Genomic DNA, 20,637 nt, shown 5'->3' with positions numbered 1-20,637 from the left:
TATCCCCAACTTATTGCATGGATCCACTATCACGGTGACGGGAGACATGAGCTTATTGTCAAGGAAGATAAGCTTGTATCAAGGCTGTCTACCTTATGGTAGTACTTTTTAATCTTATGATCTAGAGGTATTGAACTTCTTGAATCTTTACTTCTCAACTAAAGATTGTAACACCCCAACAAGGCGGAATCATGGGGTATCACAAGAAAAGCACAGCACGACATGGAAATTATGTAGAGTAAAACTAAATGCATAAAAGGATCAAGTAAATCCATACGAACCATTCAGTAGTGCAAGTAACCGGGTCATTTCTAAGCATAAACTCCAAATCGGGAATAATGAATCACGGATCCAAGAAGTCCAAGTCCATATCCAAATCTAGCCTAATCAAGCAATCAATCATCCAATACATGTTTGAGCTAACCTGTTCACCTGAAAAGCGTACTAAAACGGGTCAACCTAAAGTTAGTGAGTTCGTAGGGACAAGTAATAGGAAACAAGTGTGTCGGGATATCAACCATTAACGATATACGAGGATTAGAATACCTAATCACGTTCCAAGGAAACCCTAAAAGGTTTCACGTTAGCACAATATCAATACAATCAACGTTTAACAACAACGATTCATATAATGATTAGCAACGTTCAATAACGTGGGCTCAACAACCCATAACGTGGATATAAAGATACCCATAACGTGGATTCAACAATCCATAACGTGGATATATAGATACCCATAATGTGGATTCAACAATCCATAACGTGGATTCAACAGTCCATAACATGAGTATAAAGATACCCATAACGTGAGTATAAAGATACCCATAACGTTGCGACTTATATAATGAATAGTGTTCCGTATAACGTTCACAAATCATCCAAACCACCATGCACATACATTTCATACGACTTTACATTTAAGGAATCTTTAATGCTTATATATAGGGTCACCCGCAGCCTTCCCACCACATTTCATACGACTTTACAATCAATAAGTTGTCAATCAAATCAACCAAACAGTCAAAACAAACACGTATGCGTACACTTTTCAGCCCGAATCTCAATTGAGTAGGGAGAGGTTTACGAAACTCACTTTTCAGCAATATAAAAATGACCATAAGCGTTCAACGAGCATCACAAGTCCACACCTTAGACAATCATCATAGCATAGCCAAAAACAGCAGCAGTTCTGCCCGTTTGCAGCACCAAAAACAGCAGCAAAACTGCACATTTTCAGCAGCAAAAACAGCAGCAAAACTGCACGTTTACAGCACCAAATACAGCTGCAAAAATGCACGTTTTCAGTACCAAAAATAGCAGCAAAACTGCATGTTTTTAGCACCAAAATCAGCAGCAAAACTGCACTGTTTTTGCAGCGAAAACATCAGCAAAACAACAACAAATCTGCATTAATTCAGCACCACAAACAGCTATAACTTTCAGCACTAAAAACAGGGTGGTCCTGTCGAAGAAAAATCTGGGCAGCAGCAGTTCAAGAACAGGTCACGACCCAAACACCACCTTAAACCCAAATTTTCGCATGGAACATTGATTTGTGAAGATCCAGAACATGTTTTAGGTGATGATGAACGTGATGGATGTAAACAAATTCAGTCCCTCTTCCAATTCGATCAATTTCATATTAATTTTTGTTTTAACCTAGTTTATGAACACAAACCCTAATTTTTTATTTCAATGATTTTTAGCTCGAATCTTGACCAGAAGTCGTTTGTAGTAGTTTAAGAATATGGTTACAAACGTAACCCATTTTAAGGACTCGACCCATTTCATCAAACAAGTGAAAAACCCGGTTTTGACTTTGTTCATCACAACTCTAAAACCGACCCAAATTCCTTTTGATTCGATTTCTGACCCAAAGGTGCTTTGTTTTAGTTAAAACTATGATAATAAACATTAAAAAAAAAGGATAATGAAATAAGCTTACTTACCAAAACCTTCTCCAAGTTGTGAAATCCGAAATTTAGCTAAATATTTAGTTTTCTTGCACTTTGACTTCCAATTTTGAGATAGGTTGTAAAGATGACAATTTAGATGATTATTCCATCACAAATTCACTTAAACTAATTAATTTGATGTAAGAATTTTAGAGAGAGAGAGGGAGGTTTGTATTTGTGTGGGTTCTTGGAAGAAAGATAGAGAGAGAAAGAGTAGTGAGAAATGAATGGATGGAAGGGTAGATAAGGTGGGGATTGGGTTGGGTGTAAGAGTTAGGTCATGGGTCATGACCATGGGTTGACTCGTTTCACACATTACTAGTTTAATTAAATCGTCGCCATGTGTCGTCTAATATCGTATTGTCCAACAAGTGGTCAAGTGACCCGTTAAGCGTTTTGCCCATCGTTTAGTCTCAAAAGGAACTAAAGCATTCATTAATTGAATTAACTAGTCAATTTACACAAAAGTCAAATGGTCAAAATCCGCGGATGTTACAAAGATATATACCAAATATCTGTGCCCATCTATGTCTTATTTTGTTAAAATGCAGTTTCGTGTTTTAAAGTTTGAATGGTTCATAAAGTATATCTAAGAACAATTGTAGGCCTTCAGATTTTCTTGATTGCATGTAAAAACAAGAATATTTTGGAATGAAAAGACCCAACCTAATAGCTTTTCTGTCTGTCCATTTAAATGTCAAATTATAATAATTATTATTCATGTTTAGTGACTTGTTTTATATATAAATAAATATCAGGGGATTGCAAAAACACTGGTTGCAGTAGAAATGAAGGAAGCAGCTACTGGTTCCACAAAGGTCATTTTGTTCGTGAGTATTCTTCTTTTCCTGTTTTCTTACATTTTCTTGGATCAAGAATTGCATACTTTCGTATTTTGTTGATATGTCTGTTGGATTTGTTATGTTAAAAATATAAGGTGGGAAATGGGCGGTAATGGGTTGAATGGGTTAGGATCGAAACAGGTCACTGTGGGTCAAGTCATGTTTCTGAATAGGTATTGGCAGATAATTTCATCCATGGGTTTTTATGTCATTATGTTCTTCTTTGTTAGTTTTCGTTGAGTCAAAACCATACGTTTTCTAAAAATCAGTAAAAGTTGTGAACCAAAAGTTATGGCTTCTGCTAAATCATTGTTTCGATAAACACCTTATTCCAAAGCTAAAATGGTAGGTCAAGAAGAAAGTGACAGCTATAGAATGATCAAAGTTTCAGTCCCTATATCCTAGAACAGATGAAAATCGGATGGTCTTTATTTTGTGATTTGATTGAGTTATTGTATGTTGTGTCAGTTTTGCTTGAACTTTGTATTATCATTGACTGTATAATTGTGTGTTATATGTGTATATATTATCTTGTTATCTCATGGTTTTTTTAGTTTTCTTACTGTGTCAATGCTACTTGTTACTTCTTGAATCCTGATAGAACTATATCTTATTCTTTGGTAGCTTTGTTGAGTCAATTGTACATGTATTCAAAAACTATGGTTTCTACTGAAGCGTCGTTTGATTAGACCTTATTCTAAAACTAAAAAGGTAGTCAAGACATAAATAACTATAGAATGATCATAATGACGACCCCCACATCACAAAATGGTAGTCAAGAAACTGATTACTACTGAATGATCCTAATTGTATCCCCCATATCCTATTAGGAAAAGATTATATGGTTGTAGTTTATGATCTCATTGAGTTATTGTATGTTCACTTTATGTATTGGTTTTGCTTAATATGTATACCAGACTGTATAGTTGGTAACTTGGGTGCAATATATGTATGTGTTATCTTGCTTTCTCAATTGCGTTAGCCCCTGAAGACAGTCTCATGGTTTTAGCTAGTTTTCTTATTGTGGTCTAATACTTTGTGTGCCCCATACGATTAATACTAACGTACAGTTAACGATTATTCATTGTTGGCAGGTCGCGTTCAAGCACAGAGATCTGTATCTGAGCGGATACTTAAGGGTGCTATTGCTGACACTGAAGATGCATGGATTGACTTGGTGCAAGGCGCACGTGAGCAGAGACCTGATGTAACCAGAGTTGGTTCGTGTTGTCTGGTTGGGCTTATATGGAATGGGATGTTGTATGTTGGTAATCTGGGTGATTCTAGAGCAGTTATAGGGAGGCTGACAGGTAATGGTAACAAAGTTATTGCTGATGGGATTACCGAAGATCATAATGCCAACTTGGATGAGGTCAGAGAAGAACTCAAAAAACAGAATAAAGATGACCCGGATATTGTTGTTAAAGTAAATGGAGTGTGGCGTGTTAAAGGGCTAATTCAGGTTTCATTCTCTTATTAAGTTGCTACTTTCAATAAAACATGAACACAATCATGTCATTATTAAGATTAAGTTCCGCAGACATATAGCCTTAGAATGAGATTTCTCTAAATTTGAAACAAAATACTTGTGTTTTTGTTGGCAATCTGCATTCTTATAAAGGCAAGCTCTTATTGTATTTTTAAGAGCACATAGCATAAGAGGTATCTAAATATATATGCATATACCATAATGTAGCTACTCAAATAACATATATACTTTGTGTGTCTTATATAATATGATCAGATTTCCAGAAGTATAGGAGACCTTCACTTGAAGATGCAAGAATTTGTTAATGCTAACCAACCAATGCATATGATACGACCCGCTTTGAGTGATGAACCATTCTTAACGACAAGAATTTTAGGACGTGAAATGAGGTTTGTCGTGTTTGCCTCAGATGGACTATGGGAAAACATGACTAGTAAGGAGGCAGTTGACATTGTTAACAGACATCCCAGAGCAGTAAGTAGTTATTCTTTTAATTAGTTAATTAGCTTCTGTCTGTCCTTCATTTAAATGTCAAATTATAATAATTATTATTCATGTTTAGTGACTTGTTTTATATATAAATAAATATTAGGGGATTGCAAAAACACTGGTTGCAGGAATCCAGAAAGTGACAGCTATGATGATATCACGTACCGTAGCTGTGCTTTTCCTTGACAATGGGATACCAAGAGCTGACCTGGAGCGAGAAGTTTCTGTAAAAGGGATGGTGAATGAGAGCACACCATCCGAGCTCAGGGACATTTTCTGAGCTATCTATATATAGCTATAGGTTGTAGTGGTGGTTTCTTCTATATGAACAATAATATTCTTGATTCTTTAGATATATAGTACGTACAAAGTACAGACTGCAGGCAGAAAGAAAGCTGTGATTAATACAACTTGAGACACTAGTAGTGTGTGGATTGATTGATGAGGTGATATTACCTGTCATTGAGCTATAATTTTGATCAGTTTATAAGTCGTTGAAGGTTTTGATCATTATAATTAGTTGGTAATCATGATTGCTTATAATGCCTGCCTAAAATCATAAGTACTACCTTCATATGTATTCATTTATATATCTTTGAGTTCTTCTATCTGTGTGTTGGAAATATAAGTACACACTACAATACAATTTTATATAGATGCATGTCTTTAACTTGTTTGGTTTAGCAGCTTGAAAGATATCTGGTTTAGCAGACGGGGTCCGCTGCATCCAATATAAGCTAGGTGCGGCGCACGCCGCCACTATGAAATTCTTTTATCCAATCTCCACTTGAAAGTTACATTATTATTATATAATATATTTTGTTGTTTGAACACGATTCTAATATGATTATATAAATAGTCAGTCACCATATCACTAATGAAATGGTCTGAAACTAGATTTTTCGTCTTTGAGAATTTAAGCAACGGAGGGGAGAAAAAGTTGGACTAAATCTGTCTAAGTTTAGTATATGACCGGATTTTTGCTAAGTTTAGTATAATCACAATTACTGTTTATTTATTTATTAGAAAAACCATGTGTGTCAATATTGTTTATTTATTTAATTTTGTTTTGGTACAACGTTTTTTTTTAAAAAAAGTTTTAAAAGTATATTTGGAATTTTATCTGAAAAAAAAAGAAGAGAAAGACCAATGTTCTAAATTTGTCCATTAGAGATAAATCATCTCTGTCTATGACTTTAATGTAAGCATCAACTTGAGAGAAAGAATAACAAACTGAAATTAAATACTATTGACAAATACTCCGTAAATCATTATAAAATATGAGTGATATAAGTGAATTAAAATTTTAAAACACAAAATTATCTAACATTTTAAAGGTCATCAATTTATTAAACGATCTAACAATAAGAATAAAGTAATTAGAGCAAATGAACCTCATGAAGGTAGCCGAATATGTTGTTGATTAGGAGCTTCTACTATACTAAGCTATTTATAGGGTCTTTATACTTAGAACTTGATTATCCTATATACTTGATATATATTAGATTTGTTTAAGCAACCGCGTGATCAAGTGATTAGAGCCCGGGTCTGATTGTTGGCCACTTAAGTGGTTCGATCACATGATTGTACAAGAAGCGTTAGGGTTCTCGTCACTAAACATTCCAGACGCACTAGAGTCTTGAAGGTACATTGGAGGAGGCGGTGGAGGCCCGTTTGAGTATTGCATTGCATAGCCTTGATTCACATAACCCGCATTTGCATAACCATGGTTCGAGGTCAAAATTCCGTAGTCTTGGCTATAATAGTTTTGATTATACGTTGGCATCGTGTATGTGAACGAATTTGGTCCATAATTTTCAAGCTTGTTAACCACCTCAATGCCTCTACTCCCATCTTTGGCACCAACATTGACCGCCTTCCCCTCGTCTTTCTTTTTCTTGTCGTCGTCACCACCACTGTTTGCTTTCTCCTTCTTATCACCTCCATCGTTTTTCTCCTTCTTCTCGTCCTTTTTATCGTCTTTCTTCTCATCTTTTTTGGGCTGGACTATTTCAACATCTCTTTTTAACTTTTCTTTCAAGTAAGGAGTAAGACCATTCACGTCCATTGTCCCTTTTACCATTACCAAATCCTTGCTAGCATCCGGTATTACCGATTCTACCCCTATTAACAAGCAACAAAAACCAAGATTTAATTAGATAATTAATCCTTAAAAAGTCAAACATTTTAAATACCATAATTAACTACTTTTGCTATATATATGTACAAAAATAGTACCCGTAACTCTCTCACCTTTAATCTTAGACACGGTTCTTTTAATTTTGTGTGCACATCCCTCACAATGAAGTGGAATTTTCAACACAATCATACTCGATTGAACCTAAAGTTACCACAATAAACAGAAACAAAAAAACAAATTAATAAACCCGATTCATAATAAGACCACTAAAAACAATTAGTTATTAACTAATCAATTTTTTTGAAAAGATTAACTAATCAATTGATTAGTACCTCTTTGGGCTTTTTATCCTCTGCCTTCTTGTCTTCTTTTTTATCTTCTACCTTTTTCTCACCATCCTTTTTCGGCTGAGGTGAGACTATCTCCACCTTCTTATGTGCCTTTTTTTCGACCTGTTCTTTAATCTTGGAAGGATCAACCTTCCCCGTTACGGTTATTTTGTTGCCCTCAATATCGACATTTACAGCTTCCACACCTACACACCACCAAATATAGATTAATTATCAATTTTTATACAAACGTTTTTTTTTTGTTTTACTTCTGACTTTATTATATACATATATACGTTACTTATTTTAGTCCATATAGACACGACTATATATATAAATACAAACGTTACAAGTTTAAGTATGAACAATTAAGTTTGACTATACCTTTCAAACGGCGAAGAGAAGTTCTAACTTTTTTAGCACAACCATCACAATGCAAATCGAGTTTCAAGACGATGGTAGGCGATCCACCTTCCGCCTTTTTATCGCCTTCTGCCTTGGCACCGGTATCCTTTTTTGAATCATCCTTCTGTTAAAAAAAAAATCAACCCCAAATTTTTAGTTAACTTAATTGGTTTAAAGTAATAACTTATATTATATTTTTTTTATGAATGTATATAATTAATTTGAAGATATAGAGGATATATATATAAGAACTACTAACCGCTGCTCCCATTTGATCAGTTGAAGTGTGTTATGAATGAAATATTAGTGTTTATGTTGAAATGAAATGAATTGGAGAACAAATTAAATTGGTTGAAATGTTGGGAAATATATGTGGGTTGTCAAGAAGTATATATATGGATAGGGGACGTGAAGTTTGACCGTTGGCCTTATTTGACAAGTTGGTGGCGTCATGCGTGAGGAAATACGCTACTGAGACCCCATTTATTTGGACCAATTTTAATTATGCCGGCTTTTACTGTTGGGTTCTAGATTAGTCAAACTTTGAGTCCCTTCTTTGCACACGCAGTAACTTCCACTATTCAGTAAAAAAAAAAAAAATACCCGTATTATATTGCCCGTTGTTTGCTCTATTTTGATAAGAAAATAATAAATTATCCTAACTAAATAACCTAATAATCCTTTTAATACATTAAGTACCCGTACTATATTGCCCGTTGTTTTGTGCTTTATTTTGCTAGCTAGATAGAATTCCTTGATAATATTGTATTCATATTATAATCACGGTATAACTATAGTAAGTCCATTTTTATAGTTTAACAAGCAAATTTATCAAAATAAAATGCAATGAAAATTGTAAATGTATCATTAACTTTTTATAATGATTTATTTGTCATTATAAAGAATACTTAGGTATCAGTTTGTCATCTTTTCTATTAAGTTGATGATTGCATTCAAAGACAGAACCATGATTTATCTTGAGAGAAAAAATTTAAAACATTAATCTTACATTTTGTATGTATTTACTATATTTACCTATTTTTACTTACGAGCAAATTTTCAAATATATTTTTAGAATTTGAAAAAATTATACTGTATCAAAATAAAGATGGGACAAATTTGTCTCTCCACAACTCCCTAAATGCATTTAATATTTTAAACATTATAAAAAATAAATATTGCTGAAAAAATTACATATACATATCATTATGTCATGGGTAAACACTATATTGGCATACATGGTTTTTCTAATTGTGGCTGTACTAAACTTAGCAAAAACCCGGTTATATACTAAACTTAGACAGATTTAGTCCAACTTTTTCTCTCCTCGTTGCTTAAATTTTCAAAGACGAAAAATCTAGTTCAGACCTGTTCATTAGTGATATGGTGTACTGACTATTTATATAACTTTTTATATAATCAAATTAGAATCGTGTTCAAACAACAATCCTATAATAATGCAACTTGCAAGTTGCAAGCGATTGGATAAAGGAATTTCATAGTAAACTATTATTCTTTCCTTTGACCATGGATATTGAAACATTCATTATAAGAATATAAAATCATCAACGATATTTTATCATTATTTTAATCATATCTTAATGCCTAATTGTGTAAGAATTAAGAGTAAGTATACAAAAAAAAAAAGAGAAAGAATAGAGGGACAACTCTCTAATAATTCCAAAAAACCAAAAATATGAAAACCTCAATTAAAAGTTATAAGTTAACATATTATAAAACTATGAACGATTTTGTTTGGTTTCAAATTTTGAAGTTTGAACTCTGCATTTCTAAGTTATGGACTAACTTTGTAGTTTCATTGATGCGGGATGATTATCAAAAGATTTGAATAAATCTGTTTCCTTAATTATGTAATCTTTTATTAACAAGTCATTTTTTAATTTTATATGTTATTTTTTATTTTTGTTAGATAAATAGGAATTGATTTGTTTCCTATTTTAAAGGTGTTAGGATTAGTATAAATAGGAATTCTCATTATTGTACAATTCAGTTAATTATTATTGAGTTTTATAAAAATATTGATGTTTTGTCAATGTTTTCGGTCTTTGATTTAATCATTTGTTCTTGAGCCATTTGAATGCATGTGAAACTGTATCATTCGTAATACGAGTAATTATTTATATATATTTTTAAATGTGAAGTTGTACTGTACTACTGTATACATGTACAATTAAGTTATTTTCAATGGGGTGCTCTTAGGTGTCTTTGGATATCCTTTGGCGTTGAAGCTTGTCCAACAATAAGAATTTTTTTGAAGGATGTCCTTATCTAAGGGCATGCCCTTATTTGTCCTTACCTAATATATTTTTGTTTTTAGTGGAGGTAAAAGGATATGTAAGGATGTTTGTATAGTTGGAGCTAAAATCATAAGATTTGTAAGGTTGTATAAGGATTTGTAAGGATATGATGTGACAGCTTAAGGACGCCTAAAAACGTCATTAACATTGAAGATAGCCTTATAAATGTGGCTAACTCATACTATTTTCACAGGCTTATAAAATGAGTAGCTAAAGATTTGTGATTTTTTTTTTTAAGTAATATTCATTCAAGTATACTTGTAAATAAATTGACGAACAAAAGTAATATTTTTTTCCACATATTAGTGTTGGTTTATACTTTATACAGCATACAATATAGGATAAAGATATGGCATATAAACATGTACGTATTTAGCACAAAATTACAAATGCATTGTGGATAACAATGAAATAAGTACTGAAACATCATGGAATATTTCAGAGGACTGGGCAAAGATATTTTGAATACTCATTCATTCGACAATGTCATTTACTTTGACAAAGATACTTGTATCAAATGGCTACTAATTAATGCTATGACACTCTCACACCTCCGCTACTTTACAAAACATTGTGATCGACAATTCGACATGTTAAAATAAAGTTACATGGCTACAAAGTTACAAACTACAGGCCGGATATATAACATTCGATAAACATAGATAAGTTTTTTTAAAATCTTACGCTTCAATACAGAGAAATATAATATTTAAAATAACCTTTTTTCGTTTGTACAACGTCACAACTCACAAGTTGTTTCTATGTCATCCTAACTTTTTTTTTTCTCATATCATTACGCCGTAGCACTATACGCTTATGACAGATTAGCCTTGTATAATTGATATAATTATTTCGCTGTTCTCTAATAAAATGGGAGATTGTATCCCTACCATTTTTGTTTTTGATAGAATTAACCCAATTTGATCTGCTAATTAACCGAATTCCTTTGTTTGTAAAAGTTCATAGAGTAACTAAAAGATAATTTCGTGAAATGAATGATAACTGCCAAAGCTATGTATTATGAACATATGATTTTTAATTGCAGATAATCATCATGAAAACAAATCCGTTGTAGTCTAGTTGGTTAGGATATTCGGCTCTCACCCGAAAGACCCGGGTTCAAGTCCCGGCAACGGAATTTTTAATTTTAATCCACTTTTTAGTTACAATCTTAATTAACTGAAGGGTCTGAAATCATGTGTATTTATAATTATTGAATCACTAAATGGCTGAGTGGCCTTTGAATTTAACATTTTCATTCCCTTAAATGATCATGAGATCATCCATATCAGTATTAATAATAATAATCATATTTTTATGCAAGCGTTGTTTCGTTTTGATACTCTTATGGAGTTATGGTTATCCACTTATCCCACAGATAAACTCAACCCAAATTCGGCTCGACCCGACTTGAAAGTACTAAACAGGCTTGAAATTAGACATCAAAGCCTGGATCGGGCCAAGTTAAGCCTGAAGCTTATAAAGGCCCAAAAAATCTCACACAGTAACAGCCCAAAAGCCTTATTTCTCTTTAAAAATGTTTTTTGTTATAAAAAAAAAATCCCCAATTCTTCTTCAAAAATGTTTCTTATATATAATTTTCATTTAAAATATAAATCACCTATTATGTATATTTAGTTATGTTAATGGTTGGTTACTTTTTAGTTAAACAATAAAATGGGCATAAAGTTTAAGTTAACACTAATCTCCACCCTTTTATTCACTTAAAAAATATATATATAAATTTAAAAAAAAAAAAGTTCGGCCTAGCCATTCTAGTTTTAAGTGGCATAAAATGTTCTTCGAAGTGGCCCGAACTGACCCGGTCCGCTCCGGCCCTCGTGTATCTTTAATCTTCATACATGGATGACATGGAAATAACATTGATGACTTTCAAAGTCAATAGCCAGGTCCACCACGTGTAACAGGTAAAAATCATGAAAATTTTTATATATAGTCAAAGCCATAGGGTTGTTTCGTTCCTGCTTACTGAGTGGCTTTTTGCTTGTAAATGTGTTCAAAATATTTCAAGTTTTAATTATCTTAAGTCATAACGTCTTTGCATATGCTTTGAACAAGGAAAATTCGTTTGACCGTACAAAAGAATTAGTTCATCGTTCTGATATATTGACGTTACAATATCGTCTCATTTTATATATTTTTTTCAAATCTTTTTCACTATTAAAGAAAACCACCATTCTTTTCAATTAGTTACTAATATAAGCTAGTTCACAATTTTTTAGCATTTTAGTTATTTTGTATTACGTAAAGCTACTTTCTTTCTTTTTTTTTTTTTTTTTAAACGTCATTATAATCTACTGCTACTCTTAAATCACACGCATGCCTAAAATGAAACCCAGGATTTTCGAAAAATCCCTATTAATCCACCCCTACAAATGTGGGAAGTGGGACTCGAACCCCGGTGAATTCCCGCAAAATCAAAGACCTTACCAATGAGCCACCAACCTTATTGGGTTACGTAAAGCTACTTATAATTTATCTTTCAGATCCCTTACATGTTTGATTATTTCAATGTTGTCCTATGTTTGATGATTTCAGACGAGCAATACAATTTTAAAGTAACTTTGTAAAAAGCTTTTTACTATGATTGTCAAAATAATAGAACAACAATATAATTTTACAATGTATACCCGTTTATACTGGTCTTAACATAAAGTATTTTCTGAAACTACTTAGATAAATTATGTATTAAGTCAAGCCCCAAAAGGACACATAAGAAAATGGAGAGTAATTAATTAGAAGAATGTGTATTAGTTTCTACTTTCTACATCTAAAGGCTAAAGGCATATTAGAAAATGACAATGACATGAAAACACAACCCATTATAGCTGATTTCCAACAGTAAGTATTAATGTGCATCTGTTAATCATCCAAAACCACTATAAACAGTGTCGGATTCAGATTATTATTTTTTTTAAGGCATTTCAAAAAAATTATCGATGACAACTTGAATGGATTGCCATAAAAACGAAAATATTTTGTCATACAATGATATCCACTTATCCAGTATTAGTATGTAGAAAATATTGGATAAGATCTTTTAAAACATTTCATCTTCTTTACTTAGGCTAATGGGAGCAATGTTTTATGAGGAAGCCCCTCATAGGGGCATCTCTTGACAAATGGGAATCCACTCATCAATGGGCTTCCTTTTATTTTATCTTGGAGCAAGGCTTTATGAGGAAGCCCTTCTTGTGGGCCAAACTTGTATTTTTTATTTTTTTTGCTTTATGTTTTGTTTAATAAAACTTTGTTTTTTACAATTCTTTACCTTTAGTTTTTACATTTGCAAAAAAAATCTTTAAAATTGAGAATGTCCAAAATATTCACTAAACTAGTTTTATTGCGATACCCATTGAACGAATTTGTTATTACGAGGTGGCTCTTCATCTTCATTTTCGGCCACAACATGTCTAACTAAGTTAATGGCTAAAACTACCGCACTTTCGACGGCATCATCATATTCGTCGGAGCCTATAGAATTAAAAGAAGATGACGATGATGAAGATGAGGAAGAAATATCATTGGGATCCATAGATGAAAGGTAAGGTGAATAATTGTGTGTAAATTGTATAAAAATTTGTAAGAAAGAAAGATAGATACATAGTTGTGAAAATATGGTTGTGAAATATTAAATATGTGTATATATAGGAAATAGGAGGGGTTAAAGTGAAAAAAAAACATTAAAAAACATAGTAGCCATTTGGAATCTATAGCCGTTTACACAACGTTTCTTTTTTTTTTAAGCGTCTTGTAATCCGCGCCTGGAGTATTTTTTTTATCAATAAAGCCCCTTTGGGCAATGTACAAGGCTTCTTGGAGCTTTATAGGGCTTCTTGTAGCAAAATAGGTAAAATAACGCCTTACTCCGGATGGCCTTAGACCCGGATATATGATACTCCATGTAATAGAGATTTAAAAGTTATTGGGCTAATTTGAGGGTGGGCTTGGGACCACCCTGGTTACAAGGTGGATCCGTCTTACTGTCCAAACGACTTTTATAGAATGGCGATGAAAGTGTTTAAATCCTTGACTCAATGACTTAGTAAAGAAACATTTAAAACACCAAACACGGACCGGGTTAGGTCATAAATATATAGATTTTTATGTTTTACAATCACTAGTTAAATTCGTCGATGTGATCGCTGGGCAAACTGCCGTGATTGATGTGTAATCCTCAAGTTGCAAAAGGTGTGAGTGGTGGTGATTGGGCCTTGGTGTGATGACTTATTGTTGTTGATGAGTCGATCGAGTGGCACATGCCAATTGATGGAGTGGAGGATAGGCGCTTTTAAATGAACCGAAGAAACGATTACTACATGTCATTTTTTTATAAAATTATTTTTTTCGAAGTATAATGGTGAAGCCTTGCACGTATTTAAGACAATGAGTTATTGATAATAGGTTGTCACAAGTATTCGAAGAAAAAATTTCAAAGTTTGTCATCCTTAACGATTGAACTTAAGACCTTGGTTAAAATCGGAAATACCTATGACCAGTTGGGCTGATCATCGATCATTGGCTTTTTGAAAGGAATTAACATGTCTTTGTTCGTGCTTATTCATTTAAGTTTAACAAAATTAACTAGTGAACATGAATATTAGATAAACAAAATAAATGTTTGTTAAAAAAATGGTCTTTTATGTTCTACACATGGTTTACTCTTTGCTATATATCTAGTAATATTTCTTGTTCTGTTTTATCTAGCTAGTACACTATTAGTTACGTATAAACAAAATTTGTTTCAACAGGTGCGTTGGCATTCTAAATTATTCCAAAAGACATGATGATTAGGTTCACAAGTCACTACAACTTCAAATTTGACTCTTACATTGTGGATGATAAAAGTTGAAACCCGACATAGCATTGGATGGTAATTTTAACAATGTCATGCCCATGTTGATAGATAATATAGTATAAAATATGAATTTCAGGGGTATTAAGCTTAACTTATTTGACTTGTCATTGTTAATCAAGCCCCATTATTGGTACATATTTTAAAGTTATTATGACTTGTAATTACATTATAAGCACAGAATTAAACTTGTAAATTTTTTAAAACTTATAGTTCTGTCATGTCGTATCACAATTTTTATATGATAAACTCATTTTTACTATACTCTATCATTCACACGTACGAAACATAAAATCATAGGGATTCTTTAAGTGAAAAAAAAATAATAATAAAGAAGATAAGAGAGGAAAATGCAATCGTTTTTGCTTCAAAACCTTTTCTTATTTTTGAGGGGATTAGAAAGAAAAACTTTTCCCTTTATCTCTTTTCTATTTCAGCCTCAAATTAACTAAACAATAGGGATTGCATAGCCTTTTAAGAAAGCTTTTTAACTTGTAATCATTGAAAATATAAACACGTGACTGAAATTGTACTTTTTCAACGGTAAGTCCCTAATTAACACATACGTTACTCTCAAATAACCCAGATACGCCTATATCATGAGTCCCTAATTAACACATACATTACTCGATCTCAAATAACCCAGATACGCCTATATCATGAATTGATCGTTGAACTTATACTTCAAAAAGCAAGAGTGTCAACCAAATTAAGTAGACTAAACTTAACGTATACGTTGTACGACAAAAATGTACTTTCTCTTTATGTGTTTACTAATAAAAGTAGGAAATGTACTTTCTTATTTTCATCTTGCTAGAATTTGTAGGGAAAAAAAAGACCATAGAGAAAAGCAAACAAATATGTCTACGTAAACAACACAACCTACTACCAAGTAATTAGACATGTAACTATTACGATGTGAAGATCATATCTTAAAATTTTGATGTCCCTCAACACTAATTAAAGCAACCTTTCATATTAGATAAACAAATAACTGTTTGCTAAAAAAAGTAAAGGTACTCATTTTCCATTATTTGAAGTACCAGATTTCATGGATATCATGTTTAATTTACCCAAACTAATTAACTAAATACGTACAAAGCACCATTATTATACAATCAATTAGGCTCCTAATTAATAACACAAGATCAACTTAACATGGTAATAGAAGCAATTATATATCTTAAGTAATTAGCTCTTGCTATAAAACCTCGTGCCTTGAGTCAATTAACCATTACTTCAATAAGTTGCGCATAATATATTCCAAAGTAAGTGGCAAGGCAAGAGAAGTCATGATGACATGCGGGCGAGATTGAAGCACATGAGGTAAAAGAGAGCGATGGCAAATATGATGAGGGGAAGCTGTGATATAACAAGGATGAAGATTACAATAATGAGGTGAAAGAAGAATGGAAAACTTTGGGAGTCATCTTCTGGTGCATGGTAATATGGCATTTTTGATGAATCCATTATATGTGTGCAAATGAGTTCACTAGCTAGAAATAATTAGTAGTATTTATTGAGCAAATGTTACCCTATAGAGTGAAACATTTTGTATTGTTTTAGGGTAAGAAATATTTTCAAGCTTAAAATGGATAACTTCAGTTAACTATCTTACTCATGAGTAGATAATCCCAATTTATAATTAACTTGTTTTTTTAATTCTAAATGATCCAATTAGCTAGACATTCTTTTTTTTTTTAACAGTTAATCGGTATTTGACATCAGGGAACACCTCACCGTATAATGGTGAAGCCCTGCACGTACTCTAGACTACGAGATGTAGACCATAAGCCGTTACAGGTAATTCAAGGAAAAAAACTAACAGACTTGTCACTCCTAAAAATCAAACCTAAAACCTATAAAAAAAACCAGATATGCATCTGTCAGTTCAGCTAGGCTTCATTTGCTATTAGCTAGACATTCATTTAAAACCATTACTCCTTCACATGTATCATTTAATTTGAACGTTTACTGTGTAAAGTAAATTAGATTGATAGAGAATTTTTCAAAAAAAAAAAAGTTGATTAACATAACGATTTATTTTTCTCAAAGTTAGAGGTTTATTTAGAGCATATAGAGTGGTGACCTCTCATGATCTTACTCCCACGTCAATGGTACATTTTAACACATGAAACTCATTTTACCTGCGATACAACACAATAAACCCGACTTGTCCAATATTGTACATCCTATTACATATAAAATTAGAAAAAATTATACTCGTATTACATAAATTAATATCCATCATGGGTCTGAGTCTGATCGATTCGGCTAGATATATTTTATTATGCTGGGAAAAAAAGATAGCCCCGGCCCACACATAACCGACGAGCCTTCAATGTGTACGTTGGACAGGAAATCGGACCATTACGCCGACAACTGGCAAACGAAACAACCAACTCGGGCATGCCGACGTGCACGCTGAAGGCACTTCCCGGTTGGAGATGGCCTAAGATCACATTAACATCAATACATCATATTAAAACTTTTGTTTAGCGATAGTTAACTACTTTGTTATTATTATTTTTTTTAAAGAACGGAACACGCTTACACACACAAACAGCAAGATGTGTAGCCTCACGTGGTGCAAATAAAAAAATGTAGTAACATCGTACGTCCACAATAAGTTTGGGGCGATCGAATAGGTTATTTTTTGGGTTAAGTGTATGGAAATGTAATTAACTATGGCAAAAATGCTATTATACGCATGAACTTACAGAACCTTTATTGTATGCACGAACTTTGTAAAAATGTTCAAGTTATACAACATGTGTACGTGGCACCTCATATGAGCTGCCACATGTAAATTTTTGACTGATCAATAATATTTAGTTACATAACTTAAACATTTTTACAAAGTTCATGCATACACTAAAGGTTTTGTAAGTTCATGTATACAATAATTTTTTGGCCATAGTTAACTACATTTACATGCACTTAACTTTTTCTTTTTTTTTTGTCTTCGACATGACGTAAATGAAATACTTTTTGAAAAAAAGAGTGAAATAAGTACGATTGCTTTCTATCATTTCACAATTTGTCCAATTCGATTGGCTATGTGCCTATGCGTCCTTTTTTCCCTTTAATAAAAAGGGAAAATTACACTTTTGGTCTTTGAACTTGGCATGTTTTTCACTTTTAGTCACTAAACTTTAAAATTTGCAAATTATACACTGAACTTGTCACTTTTTTTTCACTTTTGGTCACTGCGCCCAGTTTCTTAGTTTTGCTCCGTTAAGTTGCACAGATTCGTTAGTTTTTTTTCACTTTTCGTCCTTCCAATTATTCCATAACTAAAATCGATAATCGACAAACTTCAGTGATGAAAAGTGTAATTTACCTAATTTTTTTTATATATACCTCATTCCCCCAATTTTAAATGTTTTTATTTTGATTTTTTCTTAATAATTTTACTTTTAACTTTGACTCTAAACATTTTTATTTATAACATATAGTAGTTGGTGTAAATTTTATCAATGAAAAATATATTTAAAAATTAGTTCATTATTATATGTTTTATAACAAATTTATATAACATAGATAAAAATATTTATGGTTAAATCATTAGACGTTATAGATTATCAGAAAAACTTATAACACGTTACTTCAGATAAACATTACAATATCTTATTTTTATTTTCGTTTATTAATAGTTAATAAAATGAATTAAGAAAAACTATATAAGTTTATATAACACAAAAAAAAAAAATTACGGTTAAAGTAGACATAAGAAGACTCAAAATTCAAACATAGTCACTAAATAAATCTATCTTTATAAACAAAAATTTCAATAACAATTATTTCATCGTCGTTTAAAAAAAACAATTATTTCATCTAATCAAACTACTGTATAACAAATAGATATTAACTGTAAACATAAAAAATTTATTTCAAAACATAATAAATGAATATGTATTTTCACTAATCGGCCAAAACAATATATAAAACCTGAAGTTGGACCGATTATCGATTTTAGTTATGGAATAATGGGAAGGATGAAAAGTGAATGAAAATTAACGAATCTGGGATGGTTAACGGGGAAAAACTAACAAAGTTGACGCAGTGACCAAAAGTGAAAAAAAGTAACAAGTTCAGTGTATAATTTGCAATTTTTGAAGTTTAGTGACTAAAAGTTAAAAACGTGTCAAGCTCAGGGACCAAAAGTATAATTTTCCCTAATAAAAAAACAAATACGTTTAAGCTTTAAAGTAATTATTTATGGAAAAATAATATTAATTGATGATATGACGAGGCATGGTACGTACCTATATATATATATATATATATATATACACAATCAAATAAGTACAGTTTTAAAATAAGAACGGTGAGAACACCTTAAAATCATCATTTTGATGTATTAAAAGTCCATAAAACTGACATAGTGCATAACTAATTATCATTTTTTAAGTGTTTAACAACACATTGGCCTGTCAAAATCAAGAAAATCATGTTTTTTGTTTTGTGCATCCATCTTGGATGCATATTCTTCAAAATGATGCATCCACCAAAAAACGTGATTTTTTTTATTTTGACGGATTAATGTGTTGTTAAACACTTAAATAATGATAATTAGTTATGCACTATGTTAGTTTTATGGACTTTAATGTATCAAAATGATGTTTTTAAGTGTTCTCACCGTTCTAATTTTAAAACTGTTCTCACCGGAGTGTTACCCTATATATATATATGGGTGACAATCAAATGAGAACCAACTTAAAATGTGAACAAATGAGAACACTTAAAAAATACATTTTGATGCATTAAAAGTCCATAAAACTGACATAGTGCATAACTAATTATCATTATTTAAGTGTTTGACAACACATGGATCCGTCAAAATCGAAAAAAATCACGTTTTTTGTTAGATGCATCATTTTGATAATACGCATCAAATATGGATGCACAAAACAAAAAACGTGATTTTTTCGATTTTGAAGGATCAATGTGTTGTTAAACACTTAAATAATGATAATTAGTTATGCACTATGTTAGTTTTATGGACTTTTAATGCATCAAAATGATGTTTTTAAGTGTTCTCACCGTTCTTATTGTGTTCTCACCGGAGTGTTACCCTATATATATATATATATATATAGGGTAACACTCCGGTGAGAACACAATAAGAACGGTGAGAACACTTAAGCTTAGGTGTGGAACCCCTTACATACTAATATTTTATTATTTCTTGTTTAATGAATAAATGCATGGGCCCCCATGATTTTTATGGATTAAAAAAATAATATGTGAGTGTTTCACACCTAAGCTTAGATACCCGACAGCCTTATATTCTCATCCCCCATATATATATATATATAGATATAGATTGATCACATTAGCGAAGAGGTTGTGGCCCGTAGGTCGTGATGATGAGTTGCTATCGATATAATCTTTTTAGGTAGGGGGCCATATACAACAATGACGATAGATGGGTAGTTAATAAGATGGTAAAATATCGCTATTCATAATGGTAAAAAAACTAGTAACTCCAAAACAACTTTTGGGCCACACGAACCAACTGTATGTTCTTACTCTATATTCTCATATAAATTTGTTGAATCAACAAGTAAGCAATTTTGATATATGTCACATGTACCGATGTACGTAGTAACTTCAAAACACACACACACACTGAATTACGTTTGGCTTTTACCAGCACTAAATTTTTAAACAAGTTTGTTGTCCTATTGAAATGTTCACTACAAAATAAAACTCAAAGATTCACACATTTTTATCATATACTCACACTCAAACGTGTGACAAATTAATAATTCCGGTGAATATGAAAGTT

General features: G+C 32.0%; 2 protein-coding genes and 1 non-coding gene across 3 annotated transcripts; 2 read left to right on the top strand and 1 right to left on the bottom strand.

Annotated features, from left to right (window-relative positions):
• Window positions 1–3,543: 3,543 nt before the first annotated feature.
• On the top strand, window positions 3,544–5,055 carry LOC122583653 (probable protein phosphatase 2C 43). Its single transcript, XM_043756037.1, has 4 exons — window positions 3,544–3,568; window positions 3,892–4,259; window positions 4,542–4,760; window positions 4,879–5,055. Exons 1-4 carry the CDS (start codon window positions 3,544–3,546, stop codon window positions 5,053–5,055), a joined length of 789 nt encoding a protein of 262 aa, XP_043611972.1.
• A 1,044-nt stretch (window positions 5,056–6,099) lies between these two features.
• Window positions 6,100–8,002, bottom strand: LOC122581650 (heavy metal-associated isoprenylated plant protein 6-like). The gene is made up of 5 exons (XM_043753896.1): window positions 7,909–8,002; window positions 7,629–7,773; window positions 7,248–7,450; window positions 7,029–7,116; window positions 6,100–6,899 (listed from the first exon to the last, which is right to left on the bottom strand). Exons 1-5 carry the CDS (start codon window positions 7,918–7,920, stop codon window positions 6,352–6,354), a joined length of 996 nt encoding a protein of 331 aa, XP_043609831.1. The 5' UTR covers window positions 7,921–8,002; the 3' UTR covers window positions 6,100–6,351.
• Window positions 8,003–11,032: 3,030 nt separating this feature from the next.
• Window positions 11,033–11,105, top strand: TRNAE-CUC. The gene has a single exon. It is a non-coding gene; the product is annotated as a tRNA-Glu (tRNA).
• The last annotated feature ends 9,532 nt before the right edge of the window (window positions 11,106–20,637 follow it).

This window comes from Erigeron canadensis, chromosome 9 (genome assembly GCF_010389155.1).
Source record: "Erigeron canadensis isolate Cc75 chromosome 9, C_canadensis_v1, whole genome shotgun sequence".
NCBI classification, from domain to species: Eukaryota; Viridiplantae; Streptophyta; class Magnoliopsida; order Asterales; family Asteraceae; genus Erigeron; species Erigeron canadensis.
Note: the sequence above shows the minus strand (reverse complement) of the source record. Positions and strands in the feature narration are given on the sequence as shown.

Excerpts from the sequence above, each read along its gene's own strand:
- LOC122583653 (XM_043756037.1), top strand. The coding sequence starts at position 3,544 with ATGACGACCCCCACATCACAAAATG. Across the intron at positions 3,569-3,891 it reads GACCCCCACATCACAAAATG|GTCGCGTTCAAGCACAGAGA; the intron begins GTAGTCAAGAAA and ends CATTGTTGGCAG. Across the intron at positions 4,761-4,878 it reads TTAACAGACATCCCAGAGCA|GGGATTGCAAAAACACTGGT; the intron begins GTAAGTAGTTAT and ends AATAAATATTAG.
- LOC122581650 (XM_043753896.1), bottom strand. Across the intron at positions 7,451-7,628 it reads TTCTCTTCGCCGTTTGAAAG|GTGTGGAAGCTGTAAATGTC; the intron begins GTATAGTCAAAC and ends GGTGGTGTGTAG. Across the intron at positions 6,900-7,028 it reads AACCGTGTCTAAGATTAAAG|GGGTAGAATCGGTAATACCG; the intron begins GTGAGAGAGTTA and ends GCTTGTTAATAG.